Here is a 15819-nt window from a genome sequence, read left to right as displayed (position 1 = left end):
ATCAGTGTCCTACAACAGCCATGCCAGGGCAGAAGGTGATACCTCTTCGTTGTGATTCAGTTACTCAGACTCTTGTTCCAAATACATACTGACACAAATGCCAGGAATATTTAGTTGAAGATACTTATTAAGCAGAATACAGAAAATACAAAATTGATAGTTATTTAGGGCAAGGATGTTCAAATGTTTTGCTCCCCCCTCAGATGTGCTCATTAAAGGTCTGAGATCTGTGGATAAATTCAAGATTAATTTTTCCTGTTTAATTTTCCACATTGCTGGTGATCTAACTTCATCAAATTAACTTTTGTTTTGCACTTTATTTGTTAGAATGATTCCCCCTGCCTGCCCAATACAGCCATGCTTCTGGGTTGTGTAAACCTTTTGCACTCAATTGTAATTAATGGCCCAGTCCTGTGTTGCATTGTGGTTTGAGTGTTGGACTGCAATTTTGGAGACCAGGGTTCAATTTTCAGCTTGGCCATGAAACCCACAGGGTGACTTTGGGCAAGTCACATGCTCTCAGCCTCACGGGAAGGCAATGAACAAATCTTGCCAAGAAAAACCCATGATAGATTTGACTTAGAGTTGCCATAAGTCGGAAATTATTTGAAGGTACAGAAGAACAATCTGTGTTGAAACCTAACCTTGAGATGTCACTGATGCATCAGGCTGATAGTAAGACTCTTTCCTTAGTTGGAATTGGCTCTTACTTATCCTGTTACTGCAACTAGGAAGGTACACTGTTGGGGAATGGCAGGACTCACATTGTATCTGTTTGGCTTTGGCAGGAGCTGCTGGCACTGTTGAAGTGTGTAGAGGCTGAGATTGCCAACTATGAAGCCTGTCTAAAGGAGGAGGTGGAGAAAAGAAAGAAGTTCAAGGTAGGCTAAAGGGGTGATGTGGTGTTTGGCAGAGGAAGTGGGGAATCCTGGGATGACTTTCCTTCATTATGGTTCTACTTTCTGATAGTCATTATGGTTCTACTTTCTGATAGTCTTCAAACTAGCAAAGTTGGCAGAGATCACATGTACTCACAAGTCCACTCAACATGCTTAGTTGCTGTCTTTTTCTATCTCCTGCTAAACTTAGAGCAATAACTTTTGAGCAGCGCTTGTTGTTTGTAGCTAGACATTTCTGTGTGTCTGTCTTTAACAGATTTGTCTTTGAAAAACTGGATAAAATTGAGGTTTTGCCATTTTGCCTGTTGACTTAGCACTAATGTGCCATTGGTTACAGTTGCCAAGCTGGTTTTGCCTGTGCTTTGGCATAGTGCAAACTTGCTTTTATCTTGCTAGCCAAGTAAGCATAGTTAATATAGATGAACTTTTCTTTTACTTGTCTGAGCACAACACTTGCTGAACAGATGCTTTTCATCTACTTTTCTGACTTTTAGATCGATGACCAGAGACGAACGCACAATTACGATGAATTCATATGTACCTTTATCTCCATGCTTGCACAAGAAGGTGAGATGCTCGCTGAGCAATCATGGCACCAGAAGAAAGAGTATTTGGATAGGGAGAAAAGGGATAAAGTGATTCTGGGGATGGATGGGTCTATTTCACATTCTGTACCTTCCCAAAAGGCAATGTCTCTTTTAGATGAATTTTGATTCTAAAATTCTTGTAGGGATGTGTTATGCTTGTTTTTAGTAAAATTTATATCCACATCTATTTGTTTACAAACTATCTTAAATGCTAATTTAAGATTCTGTTCTGTTTTTTCTAATATCCAGTCACAAACATGTGCTGAATATGATGTTCCTTACTTCAGCTATCCAGTTTCCTTTGCTGGTTCAAAATTTCCAGCAAAGGCTAATCTTGATTATAACATAATCTGGACTTGTGCCCCAGAAGTTTTACTTTGCAAAAATGTATCTATATAAGTCTCTTTGTGTCTTATTGTGCCTGCCTCACAGGCTAATCTGATTTGACTGAAAAGGAAAGAAGACCATCATTATATAACATTGATTTATTAACACTTGCCAATTTTGCAAACTATCTTTCTGCAGGAATGTTGGCTAGCCTTGTAGAGCAGAACATCTCTGTACGCAGACGGCAAGGGGTCAGCATTGGGCGCCTCCACAAACAACGGAAGCCTGACCGGCGGAAACGTTCCCGACCTTATAAAGCCAAGCGTCAGTAGCATCAACATTTGGACAGTACTCTGTGCTCTGTTTGCTACTTGGATAATCTGGTACACATTTCATGCACTTCTCTACCAGCTGGGCAGTGCTCAGGTGGGGGGCTTTGCACTAAAATTCTGTTCAAATAATCAGTATTAGTGTAATGTTACACATGAACCCACCTACGTTCAGCTGGGTTTTAGATGTTGCCCATTCTGGTGTAATTTTTTCCTCAAAGGGGATGCCGGCAGCACAATCACCAGAACCACTGGAATGGACTACTGGGTAGGCTTTTGAATCTGCTGCTCTGACTCCTTGATCGATCTGTATGTCTTGCAGTAGGCACTGGCATTCTTCCGGGGCTCTGTCTGAAGGTTGTTTAGAAGGGAAGGAACCAAATCACTGTTATCCTCTAGGAGAACATTGCAGCTGGAGTTGGTGCAGTGTTCAGTTTTCCCAAAGAGTAAGAGGTAACTATGGAGGGCTACAGACCGCCCATTGGCGCACTTGCAACGTCACCTGGGTGATGCGATGTGTGGACGCTAGGCGTCCGTTACATCAAAATGGTGGCGCCCATGTGAACAAGGTGCTGCCATTTTGTACATGCATAAAAGAGACGTCCCCAGGCAACCCTAGTACTTACAGAGTACGTACTTGGGTGCCCGTCTGTTCAGGGCCAAAGTAATGTTCCTGACCACTGCTTTTGGCTGTGCAGTCCACAAGAGTATAGAGCCATATCTGTTTTCTGTATTTTTCCCCTGAGCCATATTATCACTGTAAATAGGATTACAGGTGGTCATCAATCTTACTTTGGATACCTTTTATTGTCTAGGTTTGAGGGGATGCTATCCATTTCTGAGAGTTTTCTTTGCAGCTGTTCCTCAGAGTCACTATCAGTATGACTAACTTTTCCTAGTGATTTCTTTAATTTGTTGCAGGAGCAGAGAGGACTTTCCATTGTGGACTGTGTCTGTACTGCATAAGGCCTTGTGGTGTGAGTGCTGCTCACAATTTGTAGTACACCTTGTATTGTACCTTGCAGTTGAAGTGCTGCCTTCTGGTGTTTTATATGTGTGGAAGCCCTCTGCACAAAATGATCAGAATTATGAAATTGTTTGAGATAATTTTTCAGATATTATCTTGGGGCAGATAAGCCCTAGCCTCAGGTTTTCTTGAGGAAGCTGTTTGCTTTTGCTTAACTTCTGCTGAACAAAGCCTCCTTTTATGAAGGTGAACAAATCTGAGACAAACAGAATGGCTGTGAGGTCCGGTGAAAATACTAGGAGTAAACTCAGTTGGCTTGCATTTAACCACAGTTGTATTGATCTGTTAAACCAAAATAAATATGTATAAGGATAGAGAGTTATGTTAGTGGAAAGGAATCATGGCATTGTTCTTTGTCTTTTGTGATTCCTTCTTTTATGTGTTTCAGGACAAATGTGGGAGGAAGATATGGCAAGGTACTCCCATCTTGCTGTTAGTAAATGTGAATGGCCCTTCTGTTTTGCATACCTTTGAAGTACTAAGTTGTGTGATGCTGGCACCAAGGACTACTAGGCTGATAATTCCATGAATTGGTTTTGCTTTGAAATCTCATTTTTCTGTTTCTGGGAGTAGAATATGTGGCTTGTTAGACAGGTCAGGATACAGGAGCAAGAAGCAAAGGATGGTAAACATGTCTTTACCATCAGATGATGTTTTCAGGTTGAGATAGCTGGGTCATTGCTTTAGAAATGGGTGATGTCTGTGCCACACATCTGTAGCATGCTCTTTGGCTAACGCTGGTTCAGGGTCCCCCAAATTCTACCACCCCTCCTCCTCAGAGGTAGCCTTTTGCTGCCATGAGATCTGGTTTGCCTAAGGGGCACTTCTCCAGCTACTACAGCTCTCTTGTGCAAGCCTTGCCAACTCTCTTTGTGTAGATTAGTTTATTTTTATGTCCTATGAAAAGGAATGCTGTGATGTATACAGCAGCATTTGTCAGTATGTTACAATTGGGAGGAAAAACTCAGCAAGTCACAACTGCTCGTTTGCTATAGATCAGGGTTAGGGAAAGTGTGGCCATCTGGTGTTTTTGGACTGCAGCTCTCTATACCTGGGTAGAGTCCAATAACAAGACAGGACATATTTTCATCACCCTTGCTCTAGATTATGCTATCCAGAGGCCACAGCAATCGTTGTTTCTGGAAGATTTCCTTTCTCTCCCCTTTTGTATTCACCAGGAAATATTTAGAGGAATTCAAAGGATGACCACAGACTGCAGCGTGTAAAGGCAGTGCCCTCTGAGGAGAGGGTTGTGTAGCTGGAAGCAGTACTACATTGACTTACTCTGCAAATATGTACAGATGCGGACTGTAAAATTAATCTTTTTTTTATATGTTGGCAGAATAATCTGCCTTTTGTTTTGTCAATTTCAAGTGCTGTAAATAACAGTTCAGTTTTAAAAAATAAAATGTATATCTCTTGCCTCTGAAGGTGGCTCTGACTGTAACTGGACTGCTGAATGTGGTACACAATATAGTTGGATTATACATTGGTTTCCTGGGGCAGAGGCCTGCTTCATCTGAAGTTCTTGGCTGCAGTATGAAAGCCTGGCAGCAAAAAATTAGGCAGAATTTGGTTTGTGAGCTGCTGCTGTTCTGAATTGTAAAGGGTGTTTAACATGATCATTAGGTTACAGTTGTACACTTGGTATCTGTGAAGTAGCTACTCTACACCATTTCGCAAATTGGTTTTTTTTTTCTTTCTAATTCACTGTAGTATCTGGCATTACTGTTGAAGATTCCCAAGACTGGTTTTGGTCAAGGGCACATTGGGCTAATACTTCATTAATTTCTGTCTAATACATTTCTACATGGTTTTATTCCTATACAGCTCAAAATTTGTTTTTGATGTGTATCTTATCACAATCTATAGTATCAGTGAATAATACTAGAAACTCATCTGTGAAACTAAGAAAAGTATAATATTTTATTAAAATAACTGTTACATGACTTAAAATTTGTGGGTAGGGAATTTTAGTTCAGGTACAGTTACATTCAGCTATGTTTCTTCAGATAATCAAACAATTTGGTTGAGTTGCTGAATAATTCAGTTTTCTTTGTAGGTCCATTGTTTGAATAAACCATGAAGGCAACTCATCTGTATTTAGAAGTCCAAGGCACAGATCAAAGCAACACCACGTTTAATCCAGTGCTTCTGAGGCTTTTTGGTGGGAATTTCTACAGCAATCACATAGTTAGTAGAATGACCTGTTGTTGACAGAGTCCCTAAGCAAGACAAAATGAAAATGGGGAGACTGTTAAGAGAGAATAATATCCTTTAGAGATGGATACTTCTGCCTATAAAATGTGGGTTGCTGCTAGAGCATACTGCCAGCATGACAAACAGGCAATATTGATTTCTACATTCCTATTCCTAGAAATATTGGGAGAGTCTTGCAGGAAAACAGTGTGCCCTTGCTTTACGTGGGGAATCCGTTCCAGACTCCCCTGCGTAAATCAAATTCCGCACATGCTCATGCCCCATTTAAATGAATGGGGCTCACATATACGGCGGCGGCAGCACGCGCACCACAGATACACGCCCCATTACTCCCTATGGGATGTGCCACCCCTTCCTCCCTGCGTAGCTTTCAGCATATGCTGAAAGCCACATAAAGCGTGCCCATGTATGACACGGGTGCACTGTACACAGCTAGATAATGCTCGCTAAGCAACTGCCGGGATGGAAAAGGAGAATGTGAGGGGAGGAAAGTTACATAGTAAATAATTGCAAGCATTTGGGCTGGAAAAAGTATTGTTTGCCAATGAGAAGTTGCTGTTAGTGGCATAACAATGTTGACTGCAGTGTTGGCAGGAGTATCCATGTCTGCGCAAAAAAAAATATTTGCCAGCATTCGTAACAGCAGCTCTTTAGACAATTGGCTGCAGCTCTTTGGACCAACTGAAGTTCCTAAGCACTTTTCAGACAGCCCTATGTAGAGTGTGTTACAGTAACCAATAATAATAAAATAATAATAATAAAAGTTTTATTTATATCCCACTTTTTGTTTAAAACAATCAAAGCAGCTTACAAGAGTTAAAATACGACCATATATACAAAATATCCCCCCTTAAAATACAATTAAACAATATAGAATTTAAAACTACATAACAATTAAAACCAATAAAAGTGGCAGAGTCATAATATATATATGGGGTGGGGGTGGGGCAATCACCACATTGCCAAGTAGTTTATTCTGGAAAGGCCTGCTGGAAGAGATCCATCTTGACAGCTTTCTTGAAGCTGTCTAAGTTGGTAATTTGACGGATCTCGTCCGGCAGGCCGTTCCACAGGCTGGAATAAAATAAAAGGGCATGTGTTGCCATGGTCAGATCTGCACACACAAAAGGAATTGCTGAATGTAAAAGAATCTTAAATCCTAGGCTTCATGGCTGCATCTCTTGGTGAAACTCAGTCGTCAGAAAAGATTTCTAGTAGCAAGGGGCACAAGTTCAGTGCTCGTTTTCCCAATCACTTTGTCTAACAAATATCTGCAAATTTATGCAGTGTGCTTCATCTGTACTAGTAGTACAAGATTGCAGAATCTAAACAAAAGAGCATGCTTAGCCTTGTCCATGAAGGAAAGGATTTAATCTCACCATTCTGCATATAAAATATTTTTAGAAAAAGACAGGCTTCCTATTTTGCTATTGGTGGGTCAAAGACACACACAAAAACAATTGTTTTAGAATCTAATAAACCTCTAGGAATATTCCTGCAAAATTTTGGCCTTTAGAGCAATCCTTTCCCCCAATCTTCCTCCTAAAAATTTGAGATAAAGGCAATGCTTACCTGCCCGCGTGAGTGTCTTGTAGATAGGGCAGAGATAGATGCCTGTGGCTGGAGGCTTGCGGTTGGGCACAGGCACTAACCACAGAACTGCCATTTCTGTATACAGCTCCTTGGGCCGTGATTCTGTGAGCTGACATAAAATGGGATCCCACCGAGCCCCTTCCAGAAATAAACCATGGATATAACATCCCTCATTAGGCCGCTGGGTTAGGTCATGCACTGGTTGATTCATCACCTACATTGTGAAGATGAAAAAGCAAGTTCTCACAAAAGTACAAAACAAAATAGCTGCTGAAACTGCCAAAAAGAAAAAGATGATCCACATGAAAAGGTAAAAGAATTTTGGGAGGATATACATAACATAATACAGCAAATATTTGATATAAAATACAGTACAAGAAAAAAACAGAATTATATTTACTAAACATGACTTTTTTCTTAAAGGCAGAGGACGAGAGGAGATTATGGAGAATTATTCTATATATGGTAACTTGCTAGAATGATTATAGGTAAATACTGGAAATCAAAGGAGAAACTACAAATAGATGAATGGTTATGGAAATTGGATGAAATTAGACAATTAGATATACTCTCATGTGCATTAGAAGATAAAAAGAAAGATAAAATGGAAAAAGAATGGAGGCAAATAATGACATTCTTGGAAAAAAGATGGTGTTTGGACAAAAACCTGGTTTATAAATGTTATATAGAATAAGAATAAGAAAATGTGTGGACCAGGAACAGAAATATTTTCGGGAAAGAAAAGGTTATAGACCACTATAAGATAGAATTTGGAGAATGCATATGGATATACAACTGTGTAAAAAAGAAAAATGTTATAATTTTATTTTTTTCAGGAAAGAGGTTGTATATAGAATTATTTGCAAGAAGCAAACAAAAGAATAAAAGGCAACACAAAGAATCTTTTTGAAGACAGGAAGTAAGGATAAGAAGAACTGGATATATGTGTATCAATTGAAACTGTGTATTTATTATTTACTAGGCAATGAAAATCAATTATTTACCACGTAAAAGTACAAAACAAAAATCTCCCAATACAGAACAATAAGAGAACGGTCAGTCTGCCTATACATATTATGCTGACATTATTACCCTGTAACAAAATTCACTGGATGGTAGATGCTTGCAGCTGTTTAACTATAATAGGGAGCCATGATTGGTTAGCAGAGCAGCTTTTGATGTTTGGGGTTTTAGTGAAATAGATAGTGGATATGTGTCACTCAGCTTAAAAAAATCTGATTCACTGACCTTAAAATCAAAAGAGATAGTATCTATGGATATGACAGACTTCCTGGCAAAATTCTGTAGTGTTCCTGTTAAAAAGGCCTGGGGAAAGAAGAACCCGCTTATCCAGAACACTGGTGGTATCCCCTTAGCAATCCACTTCTGCAAGAATTCAATGCGCAGCAATAGATCATTTACCCAGGAGGCCAAGGGCTTTAGGGATGGGTACGCCTGTGGGGAAAGAAAGATTCAAGAGCAGTCTTCATAGAGATGGGCCTTTAAATTAAGTTTAAGTATCCATGAACAGTTCAAAGTACTATAGTTACAACGTTAGCATTTCTAATAAAATGTAAAATTCAGGTAATTGGTTCAAAATCTATGATTCCAGATTTCTACAAGCAGCAAGTGCTCTGACAGTTGGCTCTGATCTGTTTCTACATCTGTGAAGTTTCAGCATGTTTTGATATTGCTTATGAAGCGACTAATCATCACAGCAGACAAATGAAGCAGAGGCATTTTCATATCACACATCTAAATTTCTGCAACTTTAAAAATACTGATTCACCATCATATGTACCTTATTGTTCCACATCTCTGGGACAGAATTGTTGTACAAACTATTGGACATCAGTTCCAGCTGGGATGACATTACCACAAGGCCTTTGAGAGCTTTGAGCAGATCCTTTAAACTCGCTGCAATTACTTCCAGCAGACGATTATATCTGAGAAACCAAAGCAAGCCAATAAACTAGTGTGATTCTTCCTTCTATATTTCTACTATCTTAACGTGTAGATAAGTTTATATTTTGTGTAGGCAAAGCAAATGATTTGTGACTGCAAGGCAGTTTGTGCCTCATTAAACATACCTGCCTCCAGTTCCACCTTCTCCCCATCTATTTCCCTAGTACCTGCTCTTTGAATTAGCACACTGCAGAGAGTGAAAGGCAGATATATGAGTCATAGTAGAACCTGTACCTGATCACCTCTTGTGCCAAAACAGTATTCATGGACTCCTCATAGAGTACAGGGTATTTTAGCATTACTTCATGCAGGTCAATAGGCTTAGGCACCTTATTCAATATGTCTTTTGAGGTCTCCTCAACAATCTAGAAAATGGATTGAAAGGACACATTTACAGAAATTAGAGTGAGCCTATTTATATATTGGTTGAGAGAAAGGTGACTTGCCTTAGAAAAAAGTACATCATAAGCTCCCAGCTTCCACACAAAATTGAATTGCAATTGGACTTGAAGGTTCATGTAAGCTAAACTGCCACCTTGCTCTAGTGACAGTAACCTGAGTGTTCTATTATCTAGCCTTCTGGAGATCCTCACACAGCAGAGGAAGTCTATAGCCAGGGGTATGTGTGGCTTTAGTAAAAAATTAATAATACACTGAATCTGGGCATTCCAAATTGGCAGAAAGAAGTACTGAAATCTAAGATAAATTATACTAATTAAGCATTTCAATTATTTTGTATAAATAATTCTGTATCATTTTAATTGTGGCCAAGGGCTATGGTAGACAATGAATATCTGCCCTCATCCCCTGGAAATATTATTCTCTTAATTCTTCTGGCTGCAACTCCAGAAATAATTGCCTATACAACTTAAGGACTAGAAACTCGTAGACCTACAAAAACAATTCCTAGGAAGCTTCATTTCATACCCAGTGTGACATTCTGCACCTTTTCTGCTTTCCTGTGGAACTATGAAGCAGAGAGTGAAACAGACAGTGCTGTTTGTTAAAAAAATGTTTTGCAGTAAATGGGTGTGTCTGTGCCATGCAGGTAACAAGCTAACAAACCTCCTCCCTGCTTCGGCCTCCTGCCGTTGATGTCTTTGGCTGCAGTTGAATAATGGCTCCAAGCAATGCATATGTCTCATTCTGAGCAAAAGTGATGTTAGCATTGTCATGCAATCCAAATATCTCAGGCATGTCATTGAGCGGGAGGCTCTTGATGTACTGGAGGTATCCCTATGGAGAAAAAAATCAGCATCAGAACAAGGAAGAATATCTTTCAAATTTCCAAAGTCATAGAAAAAATAGAAAGAAGAGAGAAATGGTGCCAGTAACTGTTAAGGAAAAAGCAACATGGAATATACAGTGAATGAAATAAAACATGTATGTGAGAGTCAGGATGACTCAGCAAAAGCAATTAGAAGCCACACAGGTGTAAAAGGTAATGGAATTAAAAAGTCCTAAATGCCAAGGACAGAAATGTAAAGTGGATAATTGAACACACCTGAGAATTGTTAAAGTGGTCAAGGCTGAGATGATGAAATCATTAATTCTGGGTAGAAACAAGAGAACCAATGAGAGTGGATGTACACGCCCACTGGGTGGAAACTGACAAGAGTGGGTGGTATTTTGCAAGGACTATAATAATGGCTATGAATCCCAATGTATTTTGTGGGTAGTAGTGGATAGTAGTGAGGAGTTGTGTTGGATAGTTTTGGAGCTGTATATAGTAGAATAAAGTAGATCTTTTATATAAGACTATTGAGTTGTCTGGTGTCTTGAGTGAAGATACAAGAGCCAGCTGGATCCTGAAGAAGTGGGAAGACTTCTGTGGAAGCAAGAGTGAGAAGGCTTGGAGAGTTTGTCAGGGTCTTCAGCCTATTCTCTGTAACTCTGCTGCTTTAGAGCAAAGCTTTAACCACTGGCCAAAACTGGTCAGCGCCGGTGCGTAACAAGGTGGTGAGTTCGAGCCAGAGGTGAAGAGCAACAACTCCCATCATCCCTGACAGTAACAGCAGTAATACAGATTTCACACAGTTTCTTGCCCTCGCAGAGTCATTAATATTGAAAAACTCAAAGCTTGAATTTTCTTGGTGACTTATGCTTGAGTAAATGGGAATTACAACAGTATAATTTTTGGATGTTGCACAAGAATGTATCTAGTACCTCATTACTTAACATTAATAATTTATAAATCAGTATCCCCCCACTGTCCTTGTAACAAGTAACAACTTGTTCCTCGCTCCATAGCCACATGGCTGCTGGGTACAGCTTAGATCCTTTTTAGACAAATGGCCACTGTGTAAAAACTCCCTCTATAGCAGGGATGGACAAAGTGTGGCCCAAGCGTCATTTCTGTGGCCCTCGGAGGTCCCCCATTTCTTTCCAGAAAATGCTCCCAAAGCCTTCCAAAGGGTGAGAAGGGCATTTCCAAAATGTTTTGGAAGGGGGCTTTAACCCTCAGGGACCAAACAAAAATTTAAACCTTTTTTGGATTAAAAAAGTTCTCTTGAAAATGCTCTTTAGGAGGTGCGGGGGGCATTGTCACCATGTTTTGGGTTACCCCTCTGCCAATTTAGTCCCAAGAAAGATTTTCCTGAAAAACTAAAGGTCCTGGGCCCAAAATGACCCAGGAAGGCTCTAAAACACAGTGAAAATGCTCCCCTTGTCCCACAGATGGTATTTGGGTGCAAAAAGTTGCATTTTTTGTGGGAGGGAGTACAGCCCTCCAAGTTATCAAGGGAGGATAATAAGGCCCCTTACTCTTCTGCAGTTGCTCACCCTTGCTCTACAGTATCACTCAACTTCCTGGGCAGGGAGCTAGATGGTCCTGTTCCCTTCCACTGGAAAACAAAAACAACTAAAATGGTGAAGTGTCTGGAAACCATGCCCTATGACGAAAGAAACTGGAGCGTGTCCAACGGAGGGCGACTAAAATGGTGAAGGGTCTGGAAACCATGCCCTATGAGGAACGCCTTAGGGAGCTGGGTATGTTTAGCCTGGAGAAAATAAGTTTAAGGGGTGATATGATAGCTCTGTTTAAATATTTGAAGGGATGTCATATTGAGGAGGGAGCAAGCTTGTTTTCTGCTGCTCCAGAGACTAGAACGCGGAACAATGGATGCAAACTACACTCTTACCTCGGGATACGAATGCGCCGGGATACGAAATTTCCGGGTTACGAAAAAAAAAATATATTTCCGGGTTACGAAGGTTATTCCGGGTTACGAATAACCTTTTGGTGCTTTTCGGCGCTATTTCGCACCAAATCACGGCTTTTCTCCATTAGCGCCTATGGCTTTTTCGGCTTACGAAGCCTTCCGGGTTACGAAAATGGCGGCGGAACGAATTAATTTCGTAACCCGGGGTAAGAGTGTACAGGAAAAGAGATTCCGCCTCAACATTAGGAAGAACTTTCTGACAGTCAGGGCTGTTTGACAGTGCAACAAACTCCCTCAGAGTGTGGCGGAGTCTCCTTCTTTGGAGGTCTTTAAGCACAGGCTGAATGGCCATCTGTCGGGGATGCTTTGATTGAGAGTTCCTGCATGGCAGGGGGTTGGACTGGATAGCCCTAGTGGTCTCTTCCAACTCCTTTGGACATGCTCCAGTTTGTCAATATCCTTTTTTAATTTTGGTGCCCAGAACTGGACACAATATTCCAGGTGGGGCCTGACCAAAGCAGAATATAGTGGCACTATTACTTCTCTTGATCTAGACACTATACTTTTATTGACGCAGCCTAAAATTGCATTGGCCTTTTTAGCTGCCGCATCACACTGTTGACTCATGTTCAACTTGTGGTCTACTTGGACTCCTAGATCCCTTTCACACATAGTTTCATTCAGCTATGTGTCCCCCATCCTATATCTGTGCATTTCATTTTTTTCGCCCTAAGTGCAGTGTTGAATTTCATTTTGTTAGCTTTGGTCCAGCTTTCTAGTCTATGCATGTCATTTTGAATTTTGATCCTGTCCTCAGGAGTATTAGCTATTCCTCCTAATTTGGTGTCATCTGCAAAAAGTATGCCCCCAATTCTGCTATCCAGGTCATTGATGAAGATGTTGAATAGCACTGGGTCCAGGACAGAGCCCAGTGGGACCCCACTGATCACTTCTTTCCAGGATGAAAAAGAGCCATTGTTGAGCACCCTTTGGGTTCGGCCGGTCAACCAATTACAAATCCATGTAACAGTTACCTTGTCTAGCCCACATTTTACAAGCTTGTTTGCAAGAATGTCATGGGAAACCTTGTCAAAGGCCTTACTGAAATCAAGATATACTATATCCAAAGCATTCCCTTCATCTACCAAGCTGGCAATTTATCAAACTAAGGCGGGTTACACACCGCCATTTAGTACGTAATGAATACGTACTAGGATTAGGAAGGGGCGGTGCTTCCGCACCCCCCTAACCCTAGTACATAATCTGTACGTACAATATGGCGGCGGCTGTTCCACACGGCCGCCGCCATATTTACGTATTGGATGCTGTGCGTCTGCATGTGTCGTGGCGTCTATGACATCGCGAGTCCGCCCCTGGCGCCTCACAACATCATAGAGGCGCCACTTAAAGAAGCTCCATTTTGGAGCTTCTTTTTCGGTCCGTGCGGGAGCCGCGCGGTGTGGCTGCTGCAGCTCCCGCATGGAGCAAACAGCGGCGGCGGCAGACCGCCACAAAGCGGCAGTCTGTAACCCGCCTAAGAGATCAGATTTGTCTGGCATGACTTGTTTCTCGGAAACCCACGTTGACTTTTTGTGATTATGGCATTGCCATCTAGATGTTCACAGACTCTCTGTTTAATGATCTGCTCTAGAGTCTTTCCTGGTATTGATGTCAGACTAACTGGACTTTTTGTACAGTTCAGTGTGTGCTTCCTATTTTGTTCTACTTACAACAAGATCATAAGTGGTACTAATCTGCTTGTAGATGCCAGATTCTGAGTAACAATGGTCTGGAGTTAGAACATCGGGGTTATAGAAATCTTCTAAAATATTCATGATGCAGCGTCTGTCCCAGTCATCCGTCACCCTGCCTCCGTAGTTAATCTCACCAGCGGTATACTTCAAAACCTACAAAGAACCAGGGCAAAGAAGTCATTTCTTTTTTTAAAAAAATTATATGCCACCTGCCTTTAGACTGCTGACAATAAAACTGAGTACACATCAAAAAAAGCACCATCAAAACAAATGGTATGAAAATCAGGCAAATGATGCTTAATAGTCAATCATTGGGAACCAGTTGAAAACAAAGACCTTGGCTTGAGTGAAGTTGAAGGCTTTCATTGTTTTTTGTGGCTTTTTCAGGCTATGTGGTCATGTTCTAAAAGAGTTTCTTCCTGACGTTTCGCCAGTATCTGTGGCTGGTATCTTCAGAGAAATTCTCTGAAGATGCCAGCCACAGATGCTGGCAAAACGTCAGGAAGAAACTCTTTTAGAACATGACCACATAGCCTGAAAAAGCCACAAAAAGCTATCCTTCGCTTGAATCTCAGTATCCCAGTTTTTGTGTGTGTGTGTGTGTGTGTGTGTGTGTGTGTGTGTGTGTGTGTGTAGAGCAGGGAATGCTTCTCTGAGCATACTGGGACTTTTCTTGTTTCCTTTGTTCATCTCAAAAGGCACTTGAAAGGTTCAGATGACCATCTGGAATAATGTGCAGTACTGACACCCTGCCTCAACCTCAAAGAACAGTTAGCCCACAAAAGATCAGCCATTTTGGGCAGGAATGGACTGAATTGCTTTGGGCCTGTGCGGATCCTTTTTTCAGAACCAAAAAATGATTATCCAGTTTGAGGAGGAACACCTATAAGTCTAAAACAGGTTATGAAGGGAGAAGATGGGAAAGTAGCCAATTGCATTCCATGCCAAAACTTTGGTTCTCCGGGTATTTTGGATTCCCAACTCCCAGATGCTCTAGTCAGCTAGGCCAGTAGTCAGGAAATTGAAGTCCAAAACATCAAGAGGAGCAAAGTTTGGGAACCACTACACCAAAAGGTACCATTGGGCATATGGGGCCCAAAATCTGGTGTATGTGGAGGAGGGAGAGTTGCTTTCATACACTAAGAAAAATGATGGTGTAAAATGTCAAGATACCTTGTCACAGAGCAAGGCAAAGGAAGCCTATTTTGCTCCAGTAAGTTATTCTGATGCTTTCTTGAGAAATCCAGAAAAAAATGAAGGTAAATGTTTACAGCCAAACATAATTATTGAATTCCATGCCATTTAACAATATTCTTAATATTACTAGAAGTGAACTCCCACTCACTGAATATTTTGACATTCAAACATTCACTCAGTCCTTTTCATTACTAAGCTTGTATTTGCAAGGGCCCTTTCATACTACACAGTTATCCTGTCTAATGAACAATTTGTAAGCCATTCTGAGAGCATGTCTAAAAAGCAGGGTATAAATACAACAACAACAATAAACTCTACAAACAGGGTTCCCAGGATTCCATAGGATGCAGGCATGGCTTTTACGGTGGAATCATAGTGCTCTAATAGTGTAGCATGAAAGGGCTCGGTTTCCCCAGTACACACTTTGCTTGCACCAAAATCCCACCTTGTAAGGAATGTCTTCATATTCATCCAGAAACATCTTTAGCTGGCTGACGCAGATGCGCAAGTCTCCGTCTGTGAACTCATAAGGAATGTTGAACCCCAGTGGCCCAAACTTCCTTCTTTCCAAGGCATTCCCATGGAAGAGGCAAAGTGAGAGGAGCAAGGACTTGAACTCTGAACACTGCAAGGCATAGATATAATATTGGTAAAAGCTTGTATGTTTTTAAAATGTTACAGGCTAAAATGTTAAGATGGGGTGTGTGTCTGTATTAATCCCAGTGTAGAGGCACAGTGACTGTGGGGAAGAGTGGGAAAG

The 15819-nt window shown here is 40.9% G+C and overlaps 2 protein-coding genes and 1 long non-coding RNA gene across 4 annotated transcripts in view; 2 read left to right on the top strand and 1 right to left on the bottom strand.

Annotated features, from left to right (window-relative positions):
* Nucleotides 1-4599, top strand: part of BAP1 (BRCA1 associated deubiquitinase 1) — a 30922-nt gene extending 26323 nt beyond the window's left edge. The window contains exons 15-17 of the mRNA XM_089524642.1: nt 789-881; nt 1394-1466; nt 2012-4599. Coding sequence (XP_089380768.1) covers nt 789-881; nt 1394-1466; nt 2012-2145 — 300 coding nt within the window. The 3' untranslated portion in view covers nt 2146-4599. The remainder of the gene's footprint in view (nt 1-788; nt 882-1393; nt 1467-2011) is intronic.
* Nucleotides 4600-5109: 510 nt separating this feature from the next.
* The window catches only part of DNAH1 (dynein axonemal heavy chain 1), a 230293-nt gene continuing 219583 nt past the window's right edge, over nt 5110-15819 (bottom strand). The window contains exons 72-79 of one of the 2 annotated variants that reach the window (XM_089524609.1): nt 15505-15684; nt 13839-14015; nt 10013-10183; nt 9182-9312; nt 8784-8928; nt 8231-8437; nt 6962-7196; nt 5110-5394 (exon numbers count right to left, since the gene is read on the bottom strand). In XM_089524609.1, coding sequence (XP_089380735.1) covers nt 5273-5394; nt 6962-7196; nt 8231-8437; nt 8784-8928; nt 9182-9312; nt 10013-10183; nt 13839-14015; nt 15505-15684 — 1368 coding nt within the window. In that variant the 3' untranslated portion in view covers nt 5110-5272. The remainder of the gene's footprint in view (nt 5395-6961; nt 7197-8230; nt 8438-8783; nt 8929-9181; nt 9313-10012; nt 10184-13838; nt 14016-15504; nt 15685-15819) is intronic. The other variant, XM_089524619.1, reaches the window with a different exon arrangement.
* On the top strand, nt 7185-9081 carry LOC149321579 (uncharacterized). Its single transcript, XR_016281258.1, has 2 exons — nt 7185-8037; nt 8595-9081. It is a non-coding gene; the product is annotated as an uncharacterized LOC149321579 (long non-coding RNA).

Source organism: Sceloporus occidentalis, unplaced genomic scaffold, assembly GCF_023333645.1.
Source record: "Sceloporus occidentalis isolate IW3139 unplaced genomic scaffold, rSceOcc1.0.p SCAF_1, whole genome shotgun sequence".
NCBI lineage: Eukaryota > Metazoa > Chordata > Lepidosauria > Squamata > Phrynosomatidae > Sceloporus > Sceloporus occidentalis.
This window is presented reverse-complemented; position numbering and strand designations above follow the sequence as displayed.